The sequence below is a fragment of the Esox lucius genome, chromosome 13, assembly GCF_011004845.1.
Source record: "Esox lucius isolate fEsoLuc1 chromosome 13, fEsoLuc1.pri, whole genome shotgun sequence".
Classification (NCBI taxonomy): Eukaryota; Metazoa; Chordata; class Actinopteri; order Esociformes; family Esocidae; genus Esox; species Esox lucius.
The window spans coordinates 4,902,586-4,927,485 of NC_047581.1; the positions used below are offsets into that span (position 1 = coordinate 4,902,586).

General features: G+C 43.7%; 1 protein-coding gene across 5 annotated transcripts in view; it reads left to right on the plus strand.

Annotated features, from left to right (window-relative positions):
• ogdha (oxoglutarate (alpha-ketoglutarate) dehydrogenase a (lipoamide)) overlaps positions 1–23,254 on the plus strand; it is a 50,524-nt gene extending 27,270 nt beyond the window's left edge. For 2 of the 5 annotated variants that reach the window (XM_020052636.3, XM_020052637.3), the window contains exons 5-25: positions 2,599–2,643; positions 3,231–3,278; positions 8,798–8,913; positions 9,058–9,212; positions 9,411–9,557; positions 9,649–9,739; positions 9,866–10,045; positions 10,145–10,273; positions 13,673–13,852; positions 15,808–15,960; positions 16,105–16,207; positions 16,297–16,425; positions 17,074–17,224; positions 17,355–17,482; positions 19,454–19,632; positions 19,838–19,909; positions 20,339–20,464; positions 20,549–20,621; positions 20,809–20,972; positions 21,366–21,520; positions 21,601–23,254. In XM_020052636.3, coding sequence (XP_019908195.1) covers positions 2,599–2,643; positions 3,231–3,278; positions 8,798–8,913; positions 9,058–9,212; positions 9,411–9,557; positions 9,649–9,739; positions 9,866–10,045; positions 10,145–10,273; positions 13,673–13,852; positions 15,808–15,960; positions 16,105–16,207; positions 16,297–16,425; positions 17,074–17,224; positions 17,355–17,482; positions 19,454–19,632; positions 19,838–19,909; positions 20,339–20,464; positions 20,549–20,621; positions 20,809–20,972; positions 21,366–21,520; positions 21,601–21,721 — 2,645 coding nt within the window. In that variant the 3' untranslated portion in view covers positions 21,722–23,254. The remainder of the gene's footprint in view (positions 1–2,598; positions 2,644–3,230; positions 3,279–8,797; positions 8,914–9,057; positions 9,213–9,410; positions 9,558–9,648; positions 9,740–9,865; positions 10,046–10,144; positions 10,274–13,672; positions 13,853–15,807; positions 15,961–16,104; positions 16,208–16,296; positions 16,426–17,073; positions 17,225–17,354; positions 17,483–19,453; positions 19,633–19,837; positions 19,910–20,338; positions 20,465–20,548; positions 20,622–20,808; positions 20,973–21,365; positions 21,521–21,600) is intronic. The other 3 variants (XM_010876014.5, XM_010876013.5, XM_020052638.3) reach the window with 2 other exon arrangements.
• The last annotated feature ends 1,646 nt before the right edge of the window (positions 23,255–24,900 follow it).

The following is a 24,900-nucleotide window of genomic DNA, read 5'->3' on the forward strand; positions in this document are numbered from 1 at the left end:
CGGAGCCGGCCAAGAAGAGCGAATGTCTCTTACTTGGTGACTGACTTCCCCTTGTTAAATAGCGTAGTGGTTAGATAAGCGGCCCTGCAAACAATAGCTCCCGCGTTCAAATCCTGTCACCGTCAAAACAAATTATGCATTAGGATTTGTTCTGGATAGACAACTGGATAGGCTGGCTACAGCCATCAGTAGCTATGTTATAGTAAGCCTAAAATAAAACTGTTTATGGTTATATTGCGACTATTTCTGGTCAATTTACGCGTCTGTGCATTCTTTTTGGATCGATATGGAAAAACCCTCGCTGGCTACAACCATCAGCAGCTACGTTAGATATAAAGAATAATAATATTTAAATTGGAATGTCATCCCAGTAACTCCCAAGTGTTAATGTGAATAGGCCCCTAGTCAATTAAGACAATTTCTAAAGGGCCAGGAATTTCTCACACATTGCTATTGATTGATTGAAGGCAAAGTTTGAAGCATTGTGCCCCCAAACCTTTTGTGTATTTGGGCAGATGTGTCAAGTGATGAGGTTAATATACTCCATGTGTCTACCATGGCAATTCATTTGGCATATATAGGCTTTTTTGTACATTACCTTTTGATGAACAAGGTAGCTGTACTTTAGCATTGTCATTAAATTATGAACATTTAAATGGATGCAACTTAATGCTCCCAGTTTACAAGTTTTACCAAAAAAAAAAACAACAACTCATATTTAGATGTTACACTAGTGTTGGCTAGCTAGCTGCCTAGCTCTACAGTGATGGTAAAGCTAGACATATTTATATAGAATCCTAACACATCCTCCTTATATTTTGTTTTACTTTTTTATTTCCACAAACCCTTAGATAATTTTTTTGTATGGAAATCCAGTATTTTTAAGTGATTGCTTTCAGTAGATATGCATCATGGTAGCCATAAGTTAACATCCCAAGTTCCGGCAAATAGAGGGCCTGCAGTCTGGATGGGTACGATGTCTGCAAAGGACTGCCCTTTCTTGTTGCGCTCCTTTTAATAGGTTGGGTACCGGCAAGCCTAATCGTGCTCGTTGGTCGACAAATGTTCTGTCCCCTAAGCACATATTTACCAGACAAATACTACATTGCTGAGCAAACATTGTGGTAACAAGTAGAACAGATTGGCATTATCTGCATTGGAGGACTCATGTCTATAGCTCAGTTTGTGCGATGTAGCCTAAAACAGATCACCGTATGTTTTTGAACTTTGGGCTGTAATGGTGTATGTCAGGGGTGTCAAACCGGTTCCACGGAGGGCCGAGTGTCTGCAGGTCTTTGGGTTTTCCTTTAAATTGGTTCCCAGGTCAGACCTGAACAACCAGGTGGGGGTAGAAACTAACCAATTAGTGAACTCATTAATCAATCAGGTACAAGGTGAGAGCGAAAACCTGCAGACACTCGGCCCTCCGTGGAACCGGTTTGACACCTGTGGTGTATGTCATCAACTTTAGAACAAAACAATTAACCAATAAATGTCTTTAGATCACTGTTTCCCAATCCTGGTCCTGGGGACCCAAAGGGGTGCACGTTTTTGTTTTTGCCCAATTACTCTCATACCTGTCAAATGTTACCTTACTACCTACACACTTGATTGACGTAATCAACCTATCATCAAGACCAGGTGTGTGAGTGCTTGGGCAAAAACAAAAATGTGCACCCCTTTTGGTCCCGAGGATTAGGATTGGGATATACTGCTTTAGATAAGACCTAACAATCATTAAGTATTCAAGTTTTCTGGCATTAATGATGCCGTCTGCTTCATTTGTGAATAATAAATTAAAAACAAAGAAAAACTATCATACCTCACTTAGCCATGATTTTCAAGTTTGAAAGTAAGGGAATTTTTTTGGGGGGGTTAACAGAACCAGTTTTCCCAATCACTGGCCAGAAATCCCAGATAGAACTGCATGAAACAATACAACTCATGGTATTATACTTCAAATTTTTTTTTACAAAAATGTTATGTCATACATACAGCTTCTGGATAATGTCTCGGGCACTCAGGTCTTTCTTATGACACTCCTTCACTAATTGTTAAGTTCTTCTATAACGTTCCTCATACTTGTGGATGTTTCGTCTTGAGGTGATAGATATTACCATAGCTGTCGTCCAACATACTTTGCAGATATTAATGTTTTCTGCTCTTGGTCCCGCCTTCTGTATCTGAGCTAGGTCTAAATGGTGCAGGAAATGTCCTTTACTAACTAATAATTCTTCATTGCTTCCAAAAGCCACTAGAGAGCTCTTGCAATGGCCCGAAGGCCATATTTGGTCATTGGATATCAAAAATATACATTAAATTACTTAATACCAAGTCATCAACAAAGGTGCTGCGATACATCTCCATCAAAAGGGATACTATCAATGTTGGTTTGCGAGTAATAGATGATAACTACTCTGCAGGGAGGATCATTCAAGAGAAGGGCTTCGAGAACCACCCAAAGTTTCACTTTAGTTTGCCAACCCCTTTGGTGTTGCTGGTCAGTAGTGGTAGAGATGGCTTCCATTTCTGTAAGGAGGCTGGGGCATGAGTCACTAACTTATTCTTGGGTCTCTCTTCCCCTGACACCACCTCCAGATCTGGCTATGTTCAAGGACCGTCTCAGTATTCTAACAGTTGGAGGTATGGTAACAAGTTCACCTGTAGCTTTGCCCCTTTGTTTTAAATACTTGCTTTTGTAGTGTTTGTACTGGAAATTATCTTTCTCACATCTTTTTCTCCCTTGTGGCGTTTCAGAGCACAATGTGAACTGCTAGTGTTCCTGAACATTTTGATTATTTATTATAATAAGTTGCTCAGCCGCCCTGAAGGAAAGACTGAGAAAGATAAGTCTCTCCATAGCAACCGTGTGGGGGTGCAGGAGAACACAGCCATCTGAATACAATAAGTACCAGTATACTTTCAACATTGCTGTCTGGCAATATCCTAAAAGTGCTTTCCTGCTGTTGCTTTACACACTATGGTGTTGGAGTTGCAGGCAACAGGCATACTTTAACCCATCTGCAGAAGTATTTAATACAACATAGCCAGTGTTGGGCGACTAGGGGATGGAAAGTCTGTCGCAACATTCCTCTGTGGTAGAACTTGTTTACCTTGTCTAAAGGAACATCCCCACTCGATCACTGTTGAGGATTATACGCATTTCATGTTCTATATGCAAAACCAACATTCTCGAAAGCATGTTCATCTGGTTCCAATTTGTGTTTCAGAATCTGATTGTGTGTCACATTTTAGAGCTGACAAACATTGGGAGAGTGGTAATAATCAACTACTTCCTCATAACACGCACCCAAATGCTATTTGGCATCCTTGCACGCATTTGTCAGATTGTGCACTACAGCTGTTACACATCGTGAGACGATATACTGTTGAGTAGCCGGATTCCGCCACTCCGGGTTACTGCGATGATACGATCAGTTGATGCTTTTGCACGATGCTTTGGCTTAGTCTAACGCGAGATGATTGCTTCCCTGAACCCCCATGGCTCTGAAGCATGGACGATGGGTGCCTGGCTAGCAACAGCAATGGCGTGCTCACTGAGGAGCCACACGTCCTCTTCACTAAGCACTGGGAGAGCCTGTATTTGTTGCTGTATCAATGCGGCTGCTGCTGTCTGCGGCTTCAAAGAGCGGCCATGTTTGTCGTCCTGCGTGGGCAGCAGGGTTGGTTTTGTAAGAGAACTCTGCTGCAGTCAGTGAGCAGAGTCAGCTGGAACCTGCTCTTCCCTGTCCTCGGAGAAGCTCTGAAATGACAGGTCTGCTGTCTGCCCAGGTCAGCTAAATGCTGTTGGGTTGTTACTTATAAGTCTGATGGGGGTATCTGTAATATGTCGTGTCTCCTGTTCAGTCTTTTGATGCTTCGGCCTGCCCCTTAGTTACTTTGCTTGATACTGTTTGGTGTCACTCAAGTCCCCATCCATGAATCACACTTCAAGTTACACACATGCACAAACGAACACACATTATTTTCTCTAAGCTCTTCTCTTTTCTATTTAACTTCATTTTAATTGCTGCCATCCTGTTTTAACTAACATCATTAAACTCTTAATATCCCATATCAACGATACGCGCACACCCATTTTATTTGACGTTACTACATTGACTGTCCTACTTACTCCATAGTTATTTGTAATTTAGAGAACATTGTTGCGTTTCTCTTGTTTAAGGCAGTCAAAGGAAATACCTCTGGTATAAAACAACAAGCAATTGAAATGTAGTTCACATGGTTCAAAGATGCCACATTCCAAATTCAGCTCATGGAATAGGATTTTTTCTGGACTGCCTTAAAAATCTCTAAATGAAGAATGTTATGGAATTCTGGGAATGACAAATGTCAGTAAAAGGTTATTTGATGAGTAAATTATTTAAAAGGATTGTTAAATATAAAAAAGTGTTTAGGTATTTCCTTTGCCTACTATAAGTCAACAAAATAAATTAATAAACAAAGAAATGTACTCTTCCACTTATTTACTCCACCTTTATATATTTCAAAACCCCAGTCCTAGAGTTGAATAAAACTAACAATTTGTTCCTAGGTAGTAAGTGTTATTTTGTATGCCTAGAAAGTATGGATAATGGCTATTATTCCCCACAAACTTTGCTTTTGTGACCAGGACATTGATATTTTGAAATGTACCTAATTCCAATGAGAAAACGGACCGCGTAAGCGGAGTCTGATAAGAAGAGCGAATGTCCCTTACTGACGGACTGACTACCCTTTGTTAAATAGCGTAGTGGTTAGAGAAGTGGACTTGTGAACTATAGCTCCCGAGTTCGTATATCCTTGCAGGCGAAGCGAAGTACGCATTGTGAATTATTCCATATTGACCAAAACTTTGCTGGCTAAAACCAAAACCTGAAATTGTATACGGTTATATTGCGACGGTTTCTGGCATGGAAAAATTCATCTTCAGTCTCGCTAGAAATTGCTCAATTCTTATGATTATTCCTAAGAAGTTAGTATATACCAGTAAGCCTATTACTGGCTAATAAGCTGTTTAAATGGCCAATGGCAAAAGCTAACAGCTCATAGACGCTATTTCTGGTGGAGGTAAACTTAATAAGAAACGTTAGTCAGTTTAACACAATGTTCAATAGTGTTTAGCGATTGGTGAAATGCGTAATGCCTTGGCGTTATGGTTAAAGACAGTGCCTCTCACGTGGAAGGCTCAAGTTCAAATCTATTGTGAACCACACCATTTATTTATTTTATTTCCATAATTCTCTCGTCGTTTCAGTTGATGAAAATGTTAGTTATCGTCACCTTTCTTGATAGTTATTGTATCAATGTAATTCACGAATGAAAGAATAAAGTATGTTATGCCATGAAAGAAAAAAATTTGTTCTTATGCCATGAAATGAAATAGCTTTGGCAGACTCGCTAGCAATTGCTCAATTCCTATGACTATTCCAGTAAGTTAGTAGAAACTGGTAAAGCCTATTACTGGCTAATAAGCTGTCCAAATGGCTAGTGGCAAGCTAACAGTTCATAGATGCTATTTGTGGTGGAGGTAAACTTCGTAAGAAACATTAGTCAGTTTAACTGTATCAGTATCATTCACAAATGGCCAATTAGCTGTTAAAACACCCGTCGAACGTAGAGCTCTGTGGTGTAGTGGTTAGCAACACAGCCTTTCACGTGGGTTCGGATCTCAAGAGGGCAATACTTTCTATTCCGGTCTGGTTGAACTAGGCTTGCCTGGTTTATGTGGTCTTTTCGGTTGAATAAAGTCTGAAAGAAACAACATATGAATCCAAATTATACTAAATTAATACAAAAATGACTACAAAACAGGAGGTGGAGGTGAGTTGTTTTTCAACATTTACAATTATAATGTAAATCACTTTAACGCAGTGTTTTTTTAATCCTGGTCCTCGGGACTCAAAGGGGTGCACGTTTTTGTTTTTGCCAAGGCAGTCACACACCTGATTCAAACTACAGGTTTGTTGATAGGTTGATTACGTCAATCAGTTGTGTACGAATCAGCCCCCAAAAGTAGTCTCCCATCATGTTCTCGTTATACTATCCTTGGTAGCGGCATTCAAAGTCCAATATTTCCTGGTGGAAGTGCTTGCCTTGCTCCTCCGAGTATGTTCCCATGTTCTTCTTGAATTTATCAGGATATCAGGACTTCGAGGGACATCCTACAGCCCGTTGTGCCATAGTTCTTCACCAGTCTCAACCGGCTCCACATAGTTTTTGGTCTTGTGATTGGCCAGGATGCCTTGAACCACTGCGGCAAAGCTGTTCCAAGCCGCTTTCTCCTTACTAGTGAGCTTTTTCAGGAATTCATTGCACTCTAGAATCTTCTGTATCTGTGGTCCAACAAAGACACAGGCTTTGACCTTTGCTTCAGACAGCTTAGGGAAGAAGTCTTGAAGGTACTCGAAGGCTGATGTCTCCTTTATCTAGAGCTCTGACAAATTTTTTCATAAGGCCCAATTTCATGTGCAGTGGTGGCATCAGCACCTTCCGGGGGTCAGCCAGTGGCTCCCACTTGATATTTTTCCTCCCCACAGAGAACTCGGTCCACTGTGTCCAGTCCCACCTGTGGTTGTGTGCCTTGGTGTCCCTGTTGTCCCAAAGGCAAAAATAGCAGGGAAAATTGGTAAAACCGCCTTGGAGACCCATCAAGAATGCCACCATTTTGAAGTGTCCTATGACCTCCCAGCTGTTCTCATATGTATCCACTTAGGCAGCTGTAACTAAATTGAACTGTGGGGTCCCTGTCTTTATACTACTATTTATATTGCTGGTAAGTTCTAGAAGTTACTCCAAGTGTACTCAGCACTGAATCTATCTGGAATGTTCTGGAACATAGGTTTTCAAAATTTCAAAATATCACTGTCCTGGTCACAAAAGCAAAGGTTGTGGGGAATGTCATTTTCTTTATTTTTGTGGCATGAGCAATTTGGTAATAACACTTAGTACCCAGAAATAAAAATGTGTTACACAGTGTAATTAATCCATTTCCTATTTTCCTCATGAGACTTTTCCTAATTTCCTTGTTTCACATTATAATTAGTGTGTCTAAAACAGTGTTTCTTAATCCTGGTCCTTGGGACCCTAAGGGGTGCATATTTTTTATTCACACAACTGTTTCAGATGTACCACCTACAACCATGCAGGGGATTGATTGGTTATATAACCGTCAGTACTGAAAACCGACTAGAGCAGTCAAAACACATTTTTATCTTGTCATATTCCAGTCTCCAGCTGTTGTACAGTGTACATTACACTGTAGAAAGACACGTCTTGAAGTTGGCTACATGTGTTCAAATTTTGACACCGCATACAATGTACCAGTTCATTTGATTAAACTATTTTATATAAATTGGGCGCATTGTTGTGCAAGCCCACCGAAGTGGAACGTTCAAGAATTCTAGCGCAGTATATATTTGATCTGAGTGTTTGCTTGTTACACTGAGTGTATGACCCAATTGTGGCTACCAAACAATCACAAGACATTCATTATATAGCTAGATATATAGTGATAACTATAGCTAGATCTAAAAGTAATCTCACTGACATCTAGGGGCTGACTATGGTAGTATTATTCTCAAAAGACTAGTAGTCGAGTGTTTGTTGCGCACAATGATTAGCCAATGGTGTATCAGATACTGCCCAGGTAGTTTAGACACAACCTTCTAATTATAATATGACATAAGGAATATAGATCAATTATTCAACTGTTCTAGGACTGAGAAAATGGTAAAAGTGAGGTGTTAAAATATAAGGGGTGAGTAAATCATAAATGGAAGAGTAAATCTTCTATTTTTAAAGGAAATGATTAAACACCTATATTGAACTATTCTTTTCTTTTAAATATTTTCTTGTCAAATAACCTTTTACTGACATTCATCATTCCTGGGATTCCATAGAGTGTAGATACAAATGGGGGAAATCTACACTAATTAAGCGAGCATTGACATGCATGGCTGGTTTAGGGTTTTCCCCTTACAGCTGTTTTTGTTGGGTGAAGTTTTATTATGTTCATATGTCTCTAGCCAGTTAATGTTTGTTTTTCTAAAAGATGTTTATAAGTATATGTACTCTGTGCATTCTGTTGTTGATGTGCCCATCTAGAGTTGGTTAATTTCTTGGAAGAACATATGCAAAATTTTGGGTTGCAGTTCAAAGACACAAGCATTCTTCTAGAACCTGCAATATTCTTAGTCATTGCTCAGGCATGTTGTTAGAAAGGCTGCCTAATAGTTTTACTGTTGAATCAATCAAGTTAATCAGGTTGATAGTAGTACTAACACTTGCTCTAATTACAATATTATAATTATTTCCTTATTTGTTTTTTCTTTTTTTAATCCCACAAAAATATACCTCATTTGACATCTTGTGCTTGTTTTGCAACCACTACTGCTCACACCCAACCATGCTTCCCTTCTCACCCATTCATGACCTTCTCATAAAACCTCATCTATTTTTGTTGCATGCCTTCACCCCTGTCCGTTTGTCTGGGATGCTGCATCCTTTTGATTCTGATGCATTGCCTCCACATTGCTTTTATTCCTGTGTTTTATCCATCCCCCTTTGCCCTCATTCTTCTCCCTAAATCCTGATATAACTCATCTGTTTTGTTATTGTTTTTCTTTTCTCCATGATGGATGTTTTTGTGGCCTACATTCTTTCCTCTTGTATTTTCACCTCCGGGCTGACTGTTCCTGCATCTGCCCTCCCCAACAACCCCCTCCAACCTCTTCTTACTGCCCCCACCACCACCGCCGCTGTTCTGGACTGCCTGTTCTCCATGCATGCTGAGCAGGCTTCTATGGACTGGACGAATCAGACTTGGACAAAGTGTTCCGCCTGCCCACCACCACCTTCATCGGGGGCACGGAGACTGCTTTGCCCCTGAGGGAAATCATCCGCCGCCTGGAGGTATGAAAATGAAACCATGCGTGTGAATAAACACTCCTTTTTCTCTCAAAATAATTGGCTTCCAGTCAACCCTTGTACGGTGTTTGCTGTACAGTTCCGGGCTCAGCCTGGGAAGCTGACCAATCATGTTGTCCTGTGTTTCAGATGTCCTACTGCCAGCACATTGGGGTTGAATTCATGTTCATCAATGACCTGGACCAGTGTCAATGGATCAGGGAGAAGTTTGAGAAGCCTGGTGCCATGAAGTTTACCCTGGAGGAGAAGAGGACCCTGCTGGCCCGCATGGTCCGCTCCACCAGGTCAGTGCCATGCTCCACAATGTTCAGTCAATAACATATTAAATGTTCCCCAAGCAACATTCCTGTCAGTGTTTCCACGGTCATAGTGCCAACCCAGATTTTAGTCATTGCACTGATCCTATACACTTCTAAATAACCCTTTCCCAAGTCTCTAAAAGGATGCGGTTGTGTGCTGACATCGGGAGCTCTGCCCCGCAGGTTCGAGGAGTTCCTTCAGCGGAAATGGTCTTCAGAGAAGCGCTTCGGCCTGGAGGGATGCGAGTCTCTCATCCCCGCCCTGAAGACCATCATCGACAAGTCCAGTGAGAAGGGCGTGGAGAACGTGGTCATTGGCATGCCCCACAGGTGGGTGACGGGGAAACCAGGGAGAGGTGCTTGAGTTTCTGCAACGCAATTTCAATGTCGCTTCTTCTAACGCCTGCTTCCCATCCCCTAGGGGTCGTCTGAACGTGCTGGCCAACGTCATTCGCAAGGAATTGGAGCAGATCTTCTGCCAGTTTGACTCCAAGCTGGAGGCTGCTGACGAGGCGAGTCCCACCTAACCCAATTGTGTCGTCATCCATGATCCTTTGTTCTAATTTCTTCTAACTTTGAAGAGCGTGTGAAGTCTCCGTGCTGCTTTCTGACCTTTTCGTTTGGGTTTGCGGCTGCAGGGCTCCGGGGATGTCAAGTACCACCTGGGGATGTACCACAGGAGGATTAACCGTGTGACGGACCGGAACATCACCCTGTCTCTCATGGCCAACCCCTCCCACCTGGAGGCCGTGGACCCAGTGGTGCAGGGCAAGACCAAGGCCGAGCAGTTCTACTGCGGAGACACAGAGGGACACAAGGTGCTGGTCGGCCGACACAGCTGCTTTTTGTCATGTGTTCCCCAGACGGGGCATTGTGAATGAGCCGTGTTTTTATGCGTGGGGTCGTTTGTGGTCCAGGTGATGTCCATCCTGATGCACGGTGACGCTGCCTTCGCTGGCCAGGGCGTCGTGTACGAGACCTTCCATCTCAGCGACCTGCCTTCCTACTCCACCCACGGCACAGTGCATGTGGTCGTCAATAACCAGGTGCCCATTCAAACACACACTCATGCCGAGCTAACCATCTAGCACCTCTTAGGGGTTTACTGCAATGTGAGACAGAGGAGTTGGCAAGGTTCATTCTAAATTGGATAAAAAGTCATGTGATCCACTTTATAGCCAGGTACCTGTGTCCAGCAGGACTCAACAACAAGCTCATCTGTTCATATACATTCTGCAGTGGACAGTATAACAAAAGCCATTGCACTGTCATTATCAATTAAATTATTGATGTATCTCATCTACTTAAATATACTAATGGGTTAATGGATGTATAAAAATAATTACATAATTACATCCCAGTGCATGTTGGACTCCGGCAGGGCTGCCCTTTGTCGTCGGTTCTGTTCGTAATTTTTATGGACAGAATTTCTAGGCGCAGCCAGGGGCCGGAGGGTGTCAGGTTTGGGGACCACACGATTTTGTCTCTGCTCTTTGCGGATGATGTTGTCGTGTTGGCCCCTTCAAACCAGGACCTTCAGCATGCATTGGGACGGTTTGCAGCCGAGTGTGAAGCGGTTGGGATGAAAATCAGTACCTCCAAATCCGAGGCCATGGTCCTCAGTCGGAAAAGGGTGGCTTGCCCACTTGAGGTTGGTGGAGAGTTCTTGCCTCAAGTGGAGGAGTTTAAGTATCTAGGGGTCTTGTTCACGAGTGAAGGAAGGATGGAACGGGAGATTGACAGACTGATCGGTGCAGCTTCTGCAGTAATGCGGTCGATGTATCGGTCTGTCATGGTGAAGAAAGAGCTGAGCCGCAAGGCGAAGCTCTCGATTTACCGGTCAATCTACATTCCTACTCTCACCAATGGTCATGAGCTTTGGGAGGGGTCAGCTGAGGTGGTTTGGGCATCTGTTTCGGATGCCTCCGGAACGCCTTCCTGGGAAGGTGTTCCGGGCCCGTCCCACCGGGAGGAGACCCCGGGGAAGACCTAGGAAACGCTGGAGGGACTCCCGGCTGGCCTGGGAACGCCTCGGTGTCCCCCCGGAAGAGCTGGAGGAAGTGTCTAGGGAGAGGGAAGTCTGGGCATCTCTGCTTAGACTGCTGCCCCTGCGACCCGGCCCCGGATAAGCGGAAGATGGATGGATGGGTCAATGATGCAATTGTTTGGGAGGTGAAGGAGAAATTCTTCATTGCCAAACTGAAGTTTAGTGCTAATTTACCAAAATTACAGTTGGTTATATGGGGGATCAGTGTAGCGTATAACACAGAAACAAATGTACCGGTAATAATATAAACGTTTTCTCAACGTCAGGTAAACCATTCCTACTGTTTAAATGACCCACCATTTTTACAGCCTGGGTTGCTGTGAAAAAGGTTTGATTGGTGCAGGTTTCTCCTGTATTAACTTTTATTAACTAAGCTAATGCTATATTTTTTACGAGGGGAGAGAGGGTTAGCCGTGACATCACCCACAGTTTTCAGTTTTGAAGCAAATTTTTGGCGGAGATAGCCGTCGCCATCCTGGCAGCGCATCACTCTGCCTAACTACCCCATGGACAAAGAGGTGGGGCCTAGGTACAGCTGAGGTGCCTGGTTGCTAAAACAACTTCCACCTAGCGCAATATTACCAAGTTCGCAAAGGCTAATAAGCTAGGCTAAATGCTACCAGTATGCTACTCTAGCGCAACATTACCAAGTTAGCAAAGGCTAAGGCACATTTTAGACTGGCCTTTTATTGTGGCCAGCCTAAGGCACCGCTGTGCAATAATCATGCTGTCTAATCAGCATCTTGATATGCCACACCTGTGAGGTGGATGGATTATCTCGGAAAAGGAGAAGTGTTCACTAACACAGATTTAGACAGATTTTTGAACAATATTTGAGAGAAATAGGCCTTTTGTGTACATAGAGAAAGTCTTAGGTCTTTTAGTTCAGCTCATGATAAATGGGGGCAAAAACGAAAGTGTTGCATTTATAATTTTGTTCAGTGTAGTTGATATTGACTGTTAAACTTCCCACAGGCACCATGGGATTTCTCTCCCGGGATTTCTCTGTTCTGTTTGGTCGTTTCACAGACGATAGTCCCGCGGAGTAGTCCGTAACGTTTTTGTTAGCAGGAGGCTGACTGCTCTAGCAACAGTGGGTACTGGCAATTACAGACACACAGATAAGCGACAACTGAACCCAGAGAAATTCTTGCCTACCGTGTACACACCCATGCAGGGGTTTTCATGATAGCTACCGCGGCTGAGTTTGCGTTGGTTACCATAGTAACAGCAATGCTCTGAATCTAGGCTTGGTATGTTGTCTAAAAATTACTTTACAGATGATGTCCGTTTCTGTAAATTAAATAGAAATGTAAGACAATTACACTAAATAATTTAGTTGGCTAGTTAAGCCAATTTTTTTTGTATTTATGTGTGCAATATTATTCTTGTTATTATTATATATTAGGCTATAGGCCTATTGTTATAATTGTTATTTATTATATTTATTAGTTGAACAAAATTTAGTACAAGACTGAACCAGAGATCACATGCCCTTTTGGCAATGCAATAAGTAAACCATTATGTTCATGACGGGAACACTGATTGTCCACACACTGGAGGGAATTAAAGAACATTGGAAGGAGATAGGGCAGTAGCCTACTTCACTAACATTGCATATCAGTGCTACAGTCATGTTCCCCTGTCGTTGCTTGCAGATAAGGAATCACCTTAAACAGCTGCTTGTTTTAGTGCTCATCAACAACTAAAGTCTTTAGGTGCCTTACTTTAGTCGAATTGGTGTCCTTGTGTATTTTTTTGCTAGGGGTGTTGTTGTGAAATTGGTATTAAATGGAATTCGTAGTGGCATTAAAAAAGTCTTGAATGTAACTTGCTGAAACCTGCAGATACCCTGAAATAGCATTGAAGGCAATTTGCTATTGATAAGAAGTGGCTGGCTCGGGCAAGACTGGATGTAATAGAAGTGTTAGTTTACCTAAAATGCTGTCCCTTGATGCTGTACCTTGCTGTATGTTAAATCACTAAAATCATGAGATCACAAGTTACACACCCACATGACATGGTCCCTCCCTAGGTTAACTTTGAGTAGGAAGTTTTCCAGGCTCATGTCTGCGGACAGGCATATCATGTGGACCCTCATAGTACAGTTGACGCCATGAACCTGAACGTGAAGCTAACTGAAGTAGGTTTATTAAAATAACACCTGGTCATATCTACCTCTTTACGTGGTATATGTCCAGAACCTCAGGTTCTTAAAAAAAGCTCAAAATAGATCTTTTTAATTTGACTGAAGTAATCCATGCCAATTTTTTGCTCATCTTAATGTACATGAATGTAACTTTTTTTATTTATTACACCAACCCATTGAGCCTTGGTTGTAATAGACCCCCCTGACCTGGAAAAGGTGTGCTAAACCTGACTTGTCTCCTTCCCCCAGATTGGCTTCACCACCGACCCCCGTATGGCTCGCTCCTCCCCCTACCCCACAGATGTGGCCCGGGTGGTCAACGCTCCCATCTTCCACGTGAACGCCGACGACCCAGAGGCCGTGGTCTACGTGTGCAATGTGGCAGCCGAGTGGAGGGCAACCTTCCACAAGGACGTGGTGGTCGACCTGGTGGGTAAAGAAAACTCTAAACTGACCTCTCGAAAGGCTTTGTATGAATTAGTGCTCGTTTAACCCTTGTGCGCCCCTCTGGCATTTTTCTAAATTTTTCTATTTTTTTTGGACAATTTTTGAAATCCAATGTCTTTAACTCTCATGTCTTTCATATTCTGTTTTATGAATTTTGCACCCTCTTGACACCTTCGTGGATAAAAATGTCCCATTGACTTCCATTTAAAAAAATATTTTTATCTCACTACCATTAGAGTATACCCTCACCTAAAGGATTATTAGGAACACCTGTTCAATTTCTCATTAATGCAATTATCTAATCAACCAATCACATGGCATTTGCTTCAATGCATTTAGGGGTGTGGTCCTGGTCAAGACACTCTCCTGAACTCCAAACTGAATGTCAGAATGGGAAAGAAAGGTGATTTAAGCAATTTTGAGCGTGGCATGGTTGTTGGTGCCAGACGGGCCGGTCTGAGTATTTCACAATCTGCTCAGTTACTGGGATTTTCACGCACAACCATTTCTAGGGTTTACAAAGAATGGTGTGAAAAGGGAGAAACATCCAGTATGCGGCAGTCCTGTGGGCGAAAATGCCTTGTTGATGCTAGAGGTCAGAGGAGAATGGGCCGACTGATTCAAGCTGATAGAAGAGCAACTTTGACTGAAATAACCACTTGTTACAACCCGAGGTATGCAGCAAAGCATTTGTGAAGCCACAACACGCACAACCTTGAGGCGGATGGGCTACAACAGCAGAAGACCCCACCGGGTACCACTCATCTCCACTACAAATAGGTAAAAGAGGCTACAATTTGCACAAGCTCACCAAAATTGGACAGTTGAAGACTGGAAGAATGTTGCCTAGTCTGAGTCTCGATTTCTGTTGAGACATTCAGATGGTAGAGTCAGACTTTGGCGTAAACAGAATGAGAACATGGATCCATCATGCCTTGTTACCACTGTGCAGGCTGGTGGTGGTGGTATAATGGTGTGGCGGATGTTTTCTTGGCACACTTTAGGCCCCTTAGTGCCAATTGGGCATCGTTTAAATGCCACGGCCTACCTGAGCATTGTTTCTGCCCTTCGTGCCCTGGATGTGCATCCCACAAATCTCCAACTGCAAGATGCTATCCTATCAAAATGGGCCAACATTTCTAAAGAATGCTTTCAGCACCTTGTTGAATCAATGCCACGTAGAATTAAGGCAGTTCTAAAGGCGAAAGGGGGTCAAACACAGTATTAGTATGGTGTTCCTAATAATCCTTTAGGTGAGTGTATAACCATGCATTCTGTAATGTAAGCATTTCATTTTGAAGAAAAGTAGTGACATTTTTACTGTATTCCACCACACACATGCACACGCGTGCAAACGTACATACACACAAGTGTGCACACAAACTCTTGGGGCACCTTGGTAGTCACATGGCAAAAAATAAATACATCTAGATTTTCATCCATTGGCCTACAATGGGAAAATGCTTGAATATGGTAGAAGACTTTTTGTGCGTGTGATGAATACAGTCAACATTTCAAATATCACTACTTCAAAATGAAATGCTTACATTACAGAATGCATTAATGAGATACATTTATTTTTTTTTTTATGGAAGTCAATGGGACAATTTTGTCCACGAAGGTGTCCAGAGGGACTATCTGGCACTAATTAAAATATACTAATGCAATCAAATCAATTTGGTTGCTAATCTTTGACACATACAAGACTCTAATCACCACCAAAGCCCCATGCCTCTACTATGAAAAAAATATATTTATGGGGAAAAAAGCTGAAAAAAATTAAAATAATGTATAAATATTTTGTCCATTTATTGTACATGTACATTTTTGTCCACAAAGGTGTCCAAAGGGTAGTAAATTTGAGGGGCGCACAAGGGTTAACATCCAATCCAGTGTCCATGTGTGATCATCGACGGTGCCAATGTCTTTGTCGGCAGGTGTGCTACCGGCGGCTGGGCCACAACGAGATGGACGAGCCCATGTTCACCCAGCCCCTGATGTACAAGCAGATCAAGAAACAGAAAGGAGTGATGCAGAAGTACGGCGAGAAACTCATCGCAGAGGGCGCCGTCACGAGGCAGGAATATGAGGTCCGGATTCGCCCACTCCCACCGTATCTCTCGCACGTGCACTCACACCAATCCACATCTGCCCCCCCGTCTTCACTGTCTTTCTCTGTATTATTTATTTTTTGTCCATTTGTTCTGTTTGTCCTTATTTCGCTCACTCTCCAGGAAGAGATAGCCAAGTACGATAAGATCTGCGAAGAGGCGCACGTTCGCTCCAAGGATGAGAAGATCCTCCACATCAAGCACTGGCTGGACTCCCCCTGGCCTGGTAAGTGGGCTAGCACTCTTACAGACACATAGTGCTCGTTAGTGTGTGTCTCAGTGTCTGTATACAATGGATCCTGTGTGTCTGCCCAGGTTTTTTCAACCTGGATGGCCAGCCCAAGAGCATGACCTGCCCGTCCACCGGCCTGACTGAGGAGGAGCTGACTCACATCGGACAGGTGGCCTCCTCGGTGCCAGTGGAAGACTTCACCATTCACGGAGGTTAAGAAAGCTCTTCTTATTAAAGAATGAAATGAGACTTGATGTTTAGCATGCCTTTTTATCCACAGCGACTAAATGGAGCAGTTTAGGTGCCTTGCCCAAGGGCGGAAGAACCAACATTCTTTTCTTTGCCCCCTGTAACACAGAGTGCCTAGAGAGCTTATATTTGGTGTCAGCCCCTGAGGTGCCCTTGTTCCTATTATAAAACGGTAACTGAGGTTCCAATGCCGAGAAGCCAATGCCTTAATGCAAGCTAACAGCACTGCTACACTAGAGCCTTCAAGTATCACCATCTGCTGTTAAGGAAACCAGTGACAGCTGCTATACTGCTCATGTTGTCACGTAAACTGGCGGTGGCCAAGTTTCACAAATCGCAAAGTTCAATTTTCTGTTGGCTGACGCACAAATTAAATCGATCTCGTTGGGTTTCTGGTGTCGCAGGCAGATGGTCACATTGCTGAAGGCAACATGATGCAAGCTGTGGAGCTGAAGTGTCAACAGGAAAATGACTGGAGGGCTGCACTAGCTAGTGCAAAAGAAACATTTAAACTTAATCCAAACTATATGATCTCATCACAAACAACACTGTGATTATGTGCAATAACCTTTTTCTCTCCCCGATCACTCGTTTGTGCTGGTCTTCCGCAGGTCTGAGCCGTATTCTGAAGGCCCGGGGGGAGATGATCAAGAACCGCATGGTGGACTGGGCCCTGGGGGAGTACATGGCCTTCGGCTCGCTGCTCAAGGAGGGCATCCATGTTCGCCTCAGCGGCCAGGATGTGGAGAGAGGCACATTCAGGTGAGCTAGACAAACAAGGATTATATCGGTCGAACTTGTGACCGCAGGCCAAAAGACTCCCTGTTAGGGCATTACCCTGTAGGCCACGGAGAAGCCATTTGACGCAGTGTTGTTTCCTCCCCCCCGCCAGTCACCGCCACCACGTGCTGCACGACCAGAACGTGGACAAGAGGGTCTGCATCCCCATGAATCACGTGGCCCCCAATCAAGCCCCATACACCGTCTGCAACAGCTCCCTGTCGGAGTACGGCGTGCTGGGTCAGTTTCTCTTTCTTCCTGTCTTTATCTCGGGCAGGAAAAGGTGCGGTTGTCCATACTGTACCCTTTGCTCTTCCAACTGCACAGTTTATAGCCTATGATGTACTTCCCAGTAGGTAAGAGCTTGTGCATTAAGATCCGGGGCCTGCCTGCCGCTAAGACTGGCCTATTTCTCTCTTCCTCTAACACACACAGTCACTCACGTGTCTCCGTGTTCTGTGGAAGTGACATCAGTGATGCTTTGAAATATTACCAGAAAGCTCATTCAAATGATCATCTCCAACTGCCGCCAACCGTGGACACGCATTTGGGCAAGACAGCTGGCGACATACAGCCCCGGAAAAAATGTAGACCACTGCAGCACTTTACCACTGAAATTAGGGTTATTTTCATCCATATCAGATGGACAGTTTAGAAACGACAGTATGTTTTCATCCTTCTGAGGGTACCGTAAGTATTAAGGTGGCACGATATTGGAAATAACTGACATTACGATGATTTTGTTTTTATGTGATATATATTGCGATATGAAAAAATACAGGATGTCTTCAGAAAGAGCTTTGGCTATCAACCTGAGAGTCTGTATCCTTCATTCTTCCCCAACCCCATCCACTACAATAAAAATGTATGAAACTCATGAAAATTATATTTCAGAACAGGTTGCTAGGTAATAATATGTAACCGTAATAGTAAAGCAATAGCAACAGTAGTAAAATAGAATGCGCAATTGGGCATAACTTAACTGGGCATAACTTAGTCTGTGGCCAAAGCACTGCAATCTGGTCCACTTGTTCAGGTGCAGCCTTCACCATGATCATGGCATTGTCTGTTGTTATACAGACTAGACGACTCTCATCTAGGCCCCAATCAGCTAAAGCTTCTCTCATCCCTGTTGCGATGTTCTCACTTGATCCTCTGGGAAAATGCAGTTTGCAAACAGCGACTTTTCAGGTGGAAGTCCTCATTAATAAAGTGTACTGTCAGACTTATGTAGGACTCCTTGCAAGGCACTCTTGACAAATAACTATTTTTGGTCAACATCATCCTACCTGTAGCCGAAAAATATAATGTAATTGACGATGCATTTTATTTTTGCAACTAAATTCTACATTTCTGTCTTTTGCCTGTTCCTCGCTCATCATTTCATCACGCACAAGTAGAGCCTGCATGTCAACTAAGTGCAGCAACGAACCGTGTTTAAAATAATAATAATAAACTGTGTAACCAATAACCCATAAATCTGAGTAAATTACCTTATATCAGACAGAATCCATTTGAAATATATATGTATATATATAGTGTAGCCTGATATATGTTTACCTTACTAAATCGCACGTTCTGCGATGTGACTATTGGGGATGCGTACATCGCAATGTCGATGCTGAAGCGATACATCGTGCAGACCTAGTAAGTATTTGGTCAATGGGCTTCGCAGCTGTCTTTTATGGGGCAGCTGCGTTTAGATGTCAATGTCTAAGCTTTGCAGTATGAGTCAGTTGCTGGTGTCTGAACAAAAGGGGAAAAAAGTTTGCAGTGCAAGTCAAGGGCATATGTGTCAAAGCGCTGCATTCCTACACAGTTCACAATTATTATGTAAATTCCCTCAAAAATATGTTAGTCATTCTTTCATTCCAAACGCAATGATTACAGAGCCAAACTAGAAAACTTGTCACTATCCAAATACTTACAAACTTATGACTTGTGGTCATCAACAAGAGAGCTGACGACCAACATTCAAACGTTTCACATTTCTGCAACGTGACAGCCGTTTGAAAGAGTCCGTTCTCACTAGCAAGCCTCGACAATGTTCTAACAACCACTGTACGCTGTTTGGACTGCCACGCCCTTCAGGAAACATCTTGGTGGCTTTTCTGTGTTCAGAGTCTGGAACCTCTAGCTTCTCTTGCTTTCTGGTCTTTCAATGTCCCTGTCTGTTTTTCCGTCTCTCTCCCTATGGGTCCGTATGGTCAGGTTTTGAGCTGGGCTTCGCCATGGCCAGTCCCAACGCCCTGGTGCTGTGGGAGGCCCAGTTCGGAGACTTCCATAACACTGCCCAGTGCATCATTGACCAGTTCATCTGCCCCGGCCAGGCGAAGTGGGTCCGTCAGAATGGCATCGTCCTACTGCTGCCCCATGGCATGGAAGGCATGGTGAGACTCATCTGAGAGCACCACTCCATTCCCAAACAAATTCTTATTTCTGTCATTTTTATGACACATGCTTGCACAAAGCATTTGACACGTTGACTAAAATGCATTAGGCAGGTTATTTGGGCTGGTCTTGTAGTTTCTTCACCGTCGTACTCCACAGTCTCATTTTCCTTTCATTTAGCGTTACTTCCAATCTCTTTCACAGGGTCCAGAACACTCCTCTGCCCGCCCAGAGAGGTTCCTCCAGATGTGCAACGATGATCCGGACGTGTTCCCAGTATGTCAACCCCCCCCTCATTTATTCTGGACTGCCTTTTTATGCCTTTTATCACTTACTTTCACATACTCCAGTACACATTGGTCACAGAGAGACGTTTTCCTCAAGGTACAATCCACAACATTCTTTATGGCAGTGTGGCTTTTTGTTCATGCCTGGTAGTTAAATGCACCCACATGTGTCCCCGGTCTAATGTTTTTCCACATCAGAGGAGAGGATGAAAACAAGATGTATTCTGTGATTGGGCAACTCCTCTCTGTGGTAACATTTAAGGCAGTAGTGCTACCCAAGCAGTCTGAACTGACTTTGGGACGTGTGTAGTAGCGCACATACATTGGCGCCATGGGGTAGGTAAAGCGAGATCCCTAGTGACCGGTGAAGGTGCTAGCTGAACTTGGAAGAAAACGTGACCAATCTCCTCCTTCCCAGAACATCACAGACGACTTTGCCATTCGCCAGCTCCACGACTGCAACTGGATTGTGGTCAACTGCTCCAACCCTGCCAACTTTTTCCACGTGTTGAGGAGGCAGATTCTGGCGCCATTCAGGAAGCCTGTGAGTTCCCCTCAAAATCGAACCCTTTCCAACCTACAGCTGTCTATTGGAGCTCACTGTCCTCTGATCTGCCCTCTATTCCAGCTCATCGTTTTCACCCCCAAATCCCTGCTGCGCCACCCTGAGGCTCGGTCCAACTTTGACGAGATGCTGCCAGGTATGCTGCCGTGTGTGTAAGCTGCCGTGTGTGTAAGCTGCCGTGTGTGTAAGCTGCTGTGTGTGCGTGCGTAAGCAACAGCTGTATCCTTCACCTGTGTGTGTGTGAGAAGGATACAGCTGTTGCTTACGCATTCTGGATGTCTGGCACATGGTGACTGTTGCCATGTATCCACGCTGTTCTCCAGGCACAGAATTCCAGCGCCTGATACCGGAGAAGGGCCCTGCGGCCAACAACCCATCCGGAGTGAAGCGTGTCATCTTCTGTACCGGAAAGGTGTACTACGAGCTGACCAAGGAACGTAGCGCACGAGGCATGGAGGACACAGTGGCCATCACCCGTATGGAGCAGGTAGTTAGTCACACAAAAACCTGCTTAAACATCTAGAGCTTGATTTAAAGGTCATTCCTCTCAGCTAAAAGGAATGACAATACTGTAGGTTACATTGGGAAGTCCAGGGAATATTGTTAAATTTTAAATCGGATTTCTTTCAGACAACGTGGGATGCCTTTATTGCTTCCGTGTTTATAGATCAGACCATTGTGACAATTTCCGGCTTTTCATCCAAAAATGAACAGATGACCCCAAAGAAAAGCCCACTACTAGCAGCCCTTTTTGAAAGTGATTTTAGGAAACAGTCACCAGAAGGTTCTCCATGCACTTGTGAACCCAGTAGCAACCTTAAAAGCTTCACTCTCTCTGAGCTGCCTTCATTGATACATGACATTGTCCTTCTGTTTGCAGCTGTCCCCATTCCCCTTCGACCTGGTGAAGGCGGAGAGCGAGAAGTACCCAGATGCTGACCTGGTTTGGTGCCAGGAGGAGCACAAGAACCAGGGCTACTATGACTATGTCAAGCCCCGCATCCGCACCACCATCCACCGCGCCAAGCCAGTCTGGTAAACAAAGCCCTTCATGTGCGTTTTGTCCCCCTGGTTTGGTTAAACGCATGTTAAACTCTCATCGGGTCTGTGTTCAGGTACGCCGGCCGCCCACCTGCTGCCGCCCCAGCTACGGGGAACAAGAAGGCCCACCTGGTGGAGCTCAAGAACTTCCTGGACAATGCCTTCAATCTGGACGCCGTCAAGGACCAGGTCTAACTCCTCTCTCCTCCCGCTCGCCCCGGCCTCTCCTCGGTCCAGGATAAGGCGTAGCCACTGCAGCTCAGAGGACCTGTTTTCTCCGTCCCATAAACTCTCTCTCTCTCTCTCTCACACACACACACACACACACACACACACACACACACACACCCCCAAGTCCTGGACTCAGCGCTAAGAACAAGCCTTCTCTCCTGGCTAGGGTATTTTGCCTCTAGACCAGAACAGCAACAGTCCTGTTGATTTAAAACCACTGCTTCTTCCCTCTATCCAAGACCCTCACTCATCAACAACTACCGGTTCCATCTGACCACCTGCATGACCTCCGTCTCTCCTTTTCCATTAGCCAGATAAGACACCCCAATGTAACTTTTTCTTATTGTTATTTTAAAAAAATTGCTGCTGCTCTTATCAGACATTGTTATTGACTTACCGTAACGAGTGCATTCATTTTTGTACTGGTCCACTCTGGGAATCTGACCATAACCCTTGGAATTGCAAGCACTGTGCTCTTTATCAACTGAGCCACACGGAACACTGAGCAGTAGCGAGGCAGCCAGTAGGTCAATGGATTGAAAAGCAAAGCTCTGTAAACTCAAATGATCTGTGATCCAAAGCTTGCTTTTTTTTATTGTTAACTGTCATTTTTTGGTAAACACTCCACGCACAAACACAAATGTTTAGGTTTTGTTTATTTAGCCGTGTGTGTGTGTGTTACCAAAGCACATATGTTTATTAACCGCAGTAGTGATCATTGTGTTGATGTTTCAGTTATGTCGTTATTCAGTAAGGCACTTGAGGGCTTGATACATAACCCAAAAGAACTGCAATCAGTTTGAATTACCTTCTGGTAGTGTCTGGGTAAAATACACCAAGAGTGGGTTCTATGTCCAAGGTTAGACCACTGAATTTCAAGTGCAAACTAAACGTTGTTGCTTCATTCTACTGTTTGCTCTGAGCACAGCAATAACTTTCCCCTCTTTTCTTGGACCCCTTGGACCCCCTCCCCCAGCGTTCTCCAGGGCTATCCCCTTTGTGAGTGCTATGGACATGAACATTTGCAACAGCTTTACCTTTTCAGTTGTTCATCAATTGTGTGTTTTTATTTAATTTTCTATTAGAATCCACATACTCACTCTTGTAATGGTTTTTGGAAGAGGTGTTGAATAAGGGAAACAAAATATATTCTGGATTCACTGTCCCGCAGTTATGTTCAGTGACATTATAGTGACGCTGAGAAACTTCTTTTTTTTCTGTCCTGTGCTGATGTTGGCAAAAGTGGAAGATAGTTGGATGAGGAAAATCATGTCAAATAGGTGAGAAGTAGCACACACGTATTATATAAATTCATGGTATAAGTTACATTTTGTTCATAGAGACAATTCTGGGCAACTAGATCCATGGCCTGTAGCTCTGTGGTCCCACTGCAGTACAGAGCAAGAAGGCTGGAACTGATGACATGGCCCCTTTGTATGTAGTAACTACTTTCTCGTACTTATAGTGCTGATTTTATCCAGAGGAGACAGACAGGACCCGCCACCCGTTGACGACGACTATTGTTTTGCTAGAACTATATCCCGTGCCAAAAAATCTCAACGATTCTGAATTTGTTTGAGGGTGTGTATGAATGAATTACCAGAGGATTCTTTTTAGCTGTGTATTTCTTTTAAATAGCACAAAAAACAGGACATCACCTTTGTTTGGATGCGCCTATGAGAAAACAAATGATTTATTTATTTTCATATAGGGAATAGAGATTCTTTCCATTTTATTATTTTGCTTCATTCAATAAAGACTATCTTCTCAAATCATTGAGTCATTGAATTCTTGAGTAATTTTATGTCACTGCTCTAAATGTGTGGGAAGGAATCAATCAGTCTAGATGCTGAGAAAATACTCAAAATACCAGACATTTTCTCCCTAGCTATTACATTTTATTAATGATGGGTCTGTAAATGCCATCATTGTTTTAAAAAGATACAGACTATTATAAACAGCAAACCTACAGCTCTGGAAAAATTAAGAGACCACTTCACTTTTTTCTTTCCTCTCTAAAAAAGGTTGAAAAGGAACGACTTGTTGTGCTGCAGGTCAGTTGATATCCGTGTTTACATTAGAGGTGGCCCACAGGAGACCTGCATTTAGGTATCGGTTAATAGACAGTTACCACGTTTGCAAAAACATTTTGTATTTTTTTGTCAATATTTTGTGTGGCCACCATTATTTTCCAGCGCACCAGAGCTTCACAGGTTGCCACTCGAGTCCTCTTTCACTCCTCCATGACGACATCACAGAGCTGGTGGATGTTAGAGACCTTGTGCTCCTCCACCTTCCATTTGAGGATGACCCACAGATACACAATAGGGTTTAGGTCTGGAGACATGCTTGGCCAGTCCATCACCTTTACCCTCCGCTTCTTTAGCAAGGCAGAGGTCGTCTTGGAGGTGTGTTTGGCGTCGTTATCATGTTGGAATACTTCCCTGAGGCCCAGTTTCCGGAGGGAGGGGTTCATCCTCTGATTCAGTATGTCACAGTACATGTTGGCATTCATGGTTCGCTCAATGAACTGTAGCTCCCCAGTGCCGGCAGCACTTATGCAGCCCCAGACCATGACACTCCCACCACCATGCTTGACTGCAAGACACTTGTCTTTTTACTCCTCCTGGTTGCTGCCACACACGCTTGACACCATCTGAACCAAAAAAGTTTATCTTGGTCTCATCAGACCACAGGACATGGTTCCACTAATCCATGTCCTTAGTCTGCTTGTCTTCAGCAAACTGTTTCCGGGCTTTCTTGTGCATAATCTTTAGAAGAGACTTCCTTCTGAGACGATAGCCATGCAGACCAATTTGATGCAGTGTGCGGCATATGGTCTGAGCGCTGACAGGCTGACCCCCCACCCCTTCAACCTCTGCAGCAATGCTGGCAGCACTCATACGTCTATTTCCCAAAGAAATAGACGTATGAGTGCTGCGTCTATTTCCCAAAGAAAGATATGACGCTGAGCACGTGCACTCAACTTCTTTGGTCGACCATGGCGAGGCCTGTCCTGAGTGGAACCTGTCTTGTTAAACCGCTGTATGGTCTTGGCCACCGTTCTGTAGCTCAGTTTCAGGGTCTTGAAAATCTTCTTATAGCCTAGGCCATCTTTATGTAGAGCAACAATTCTTTTTTTT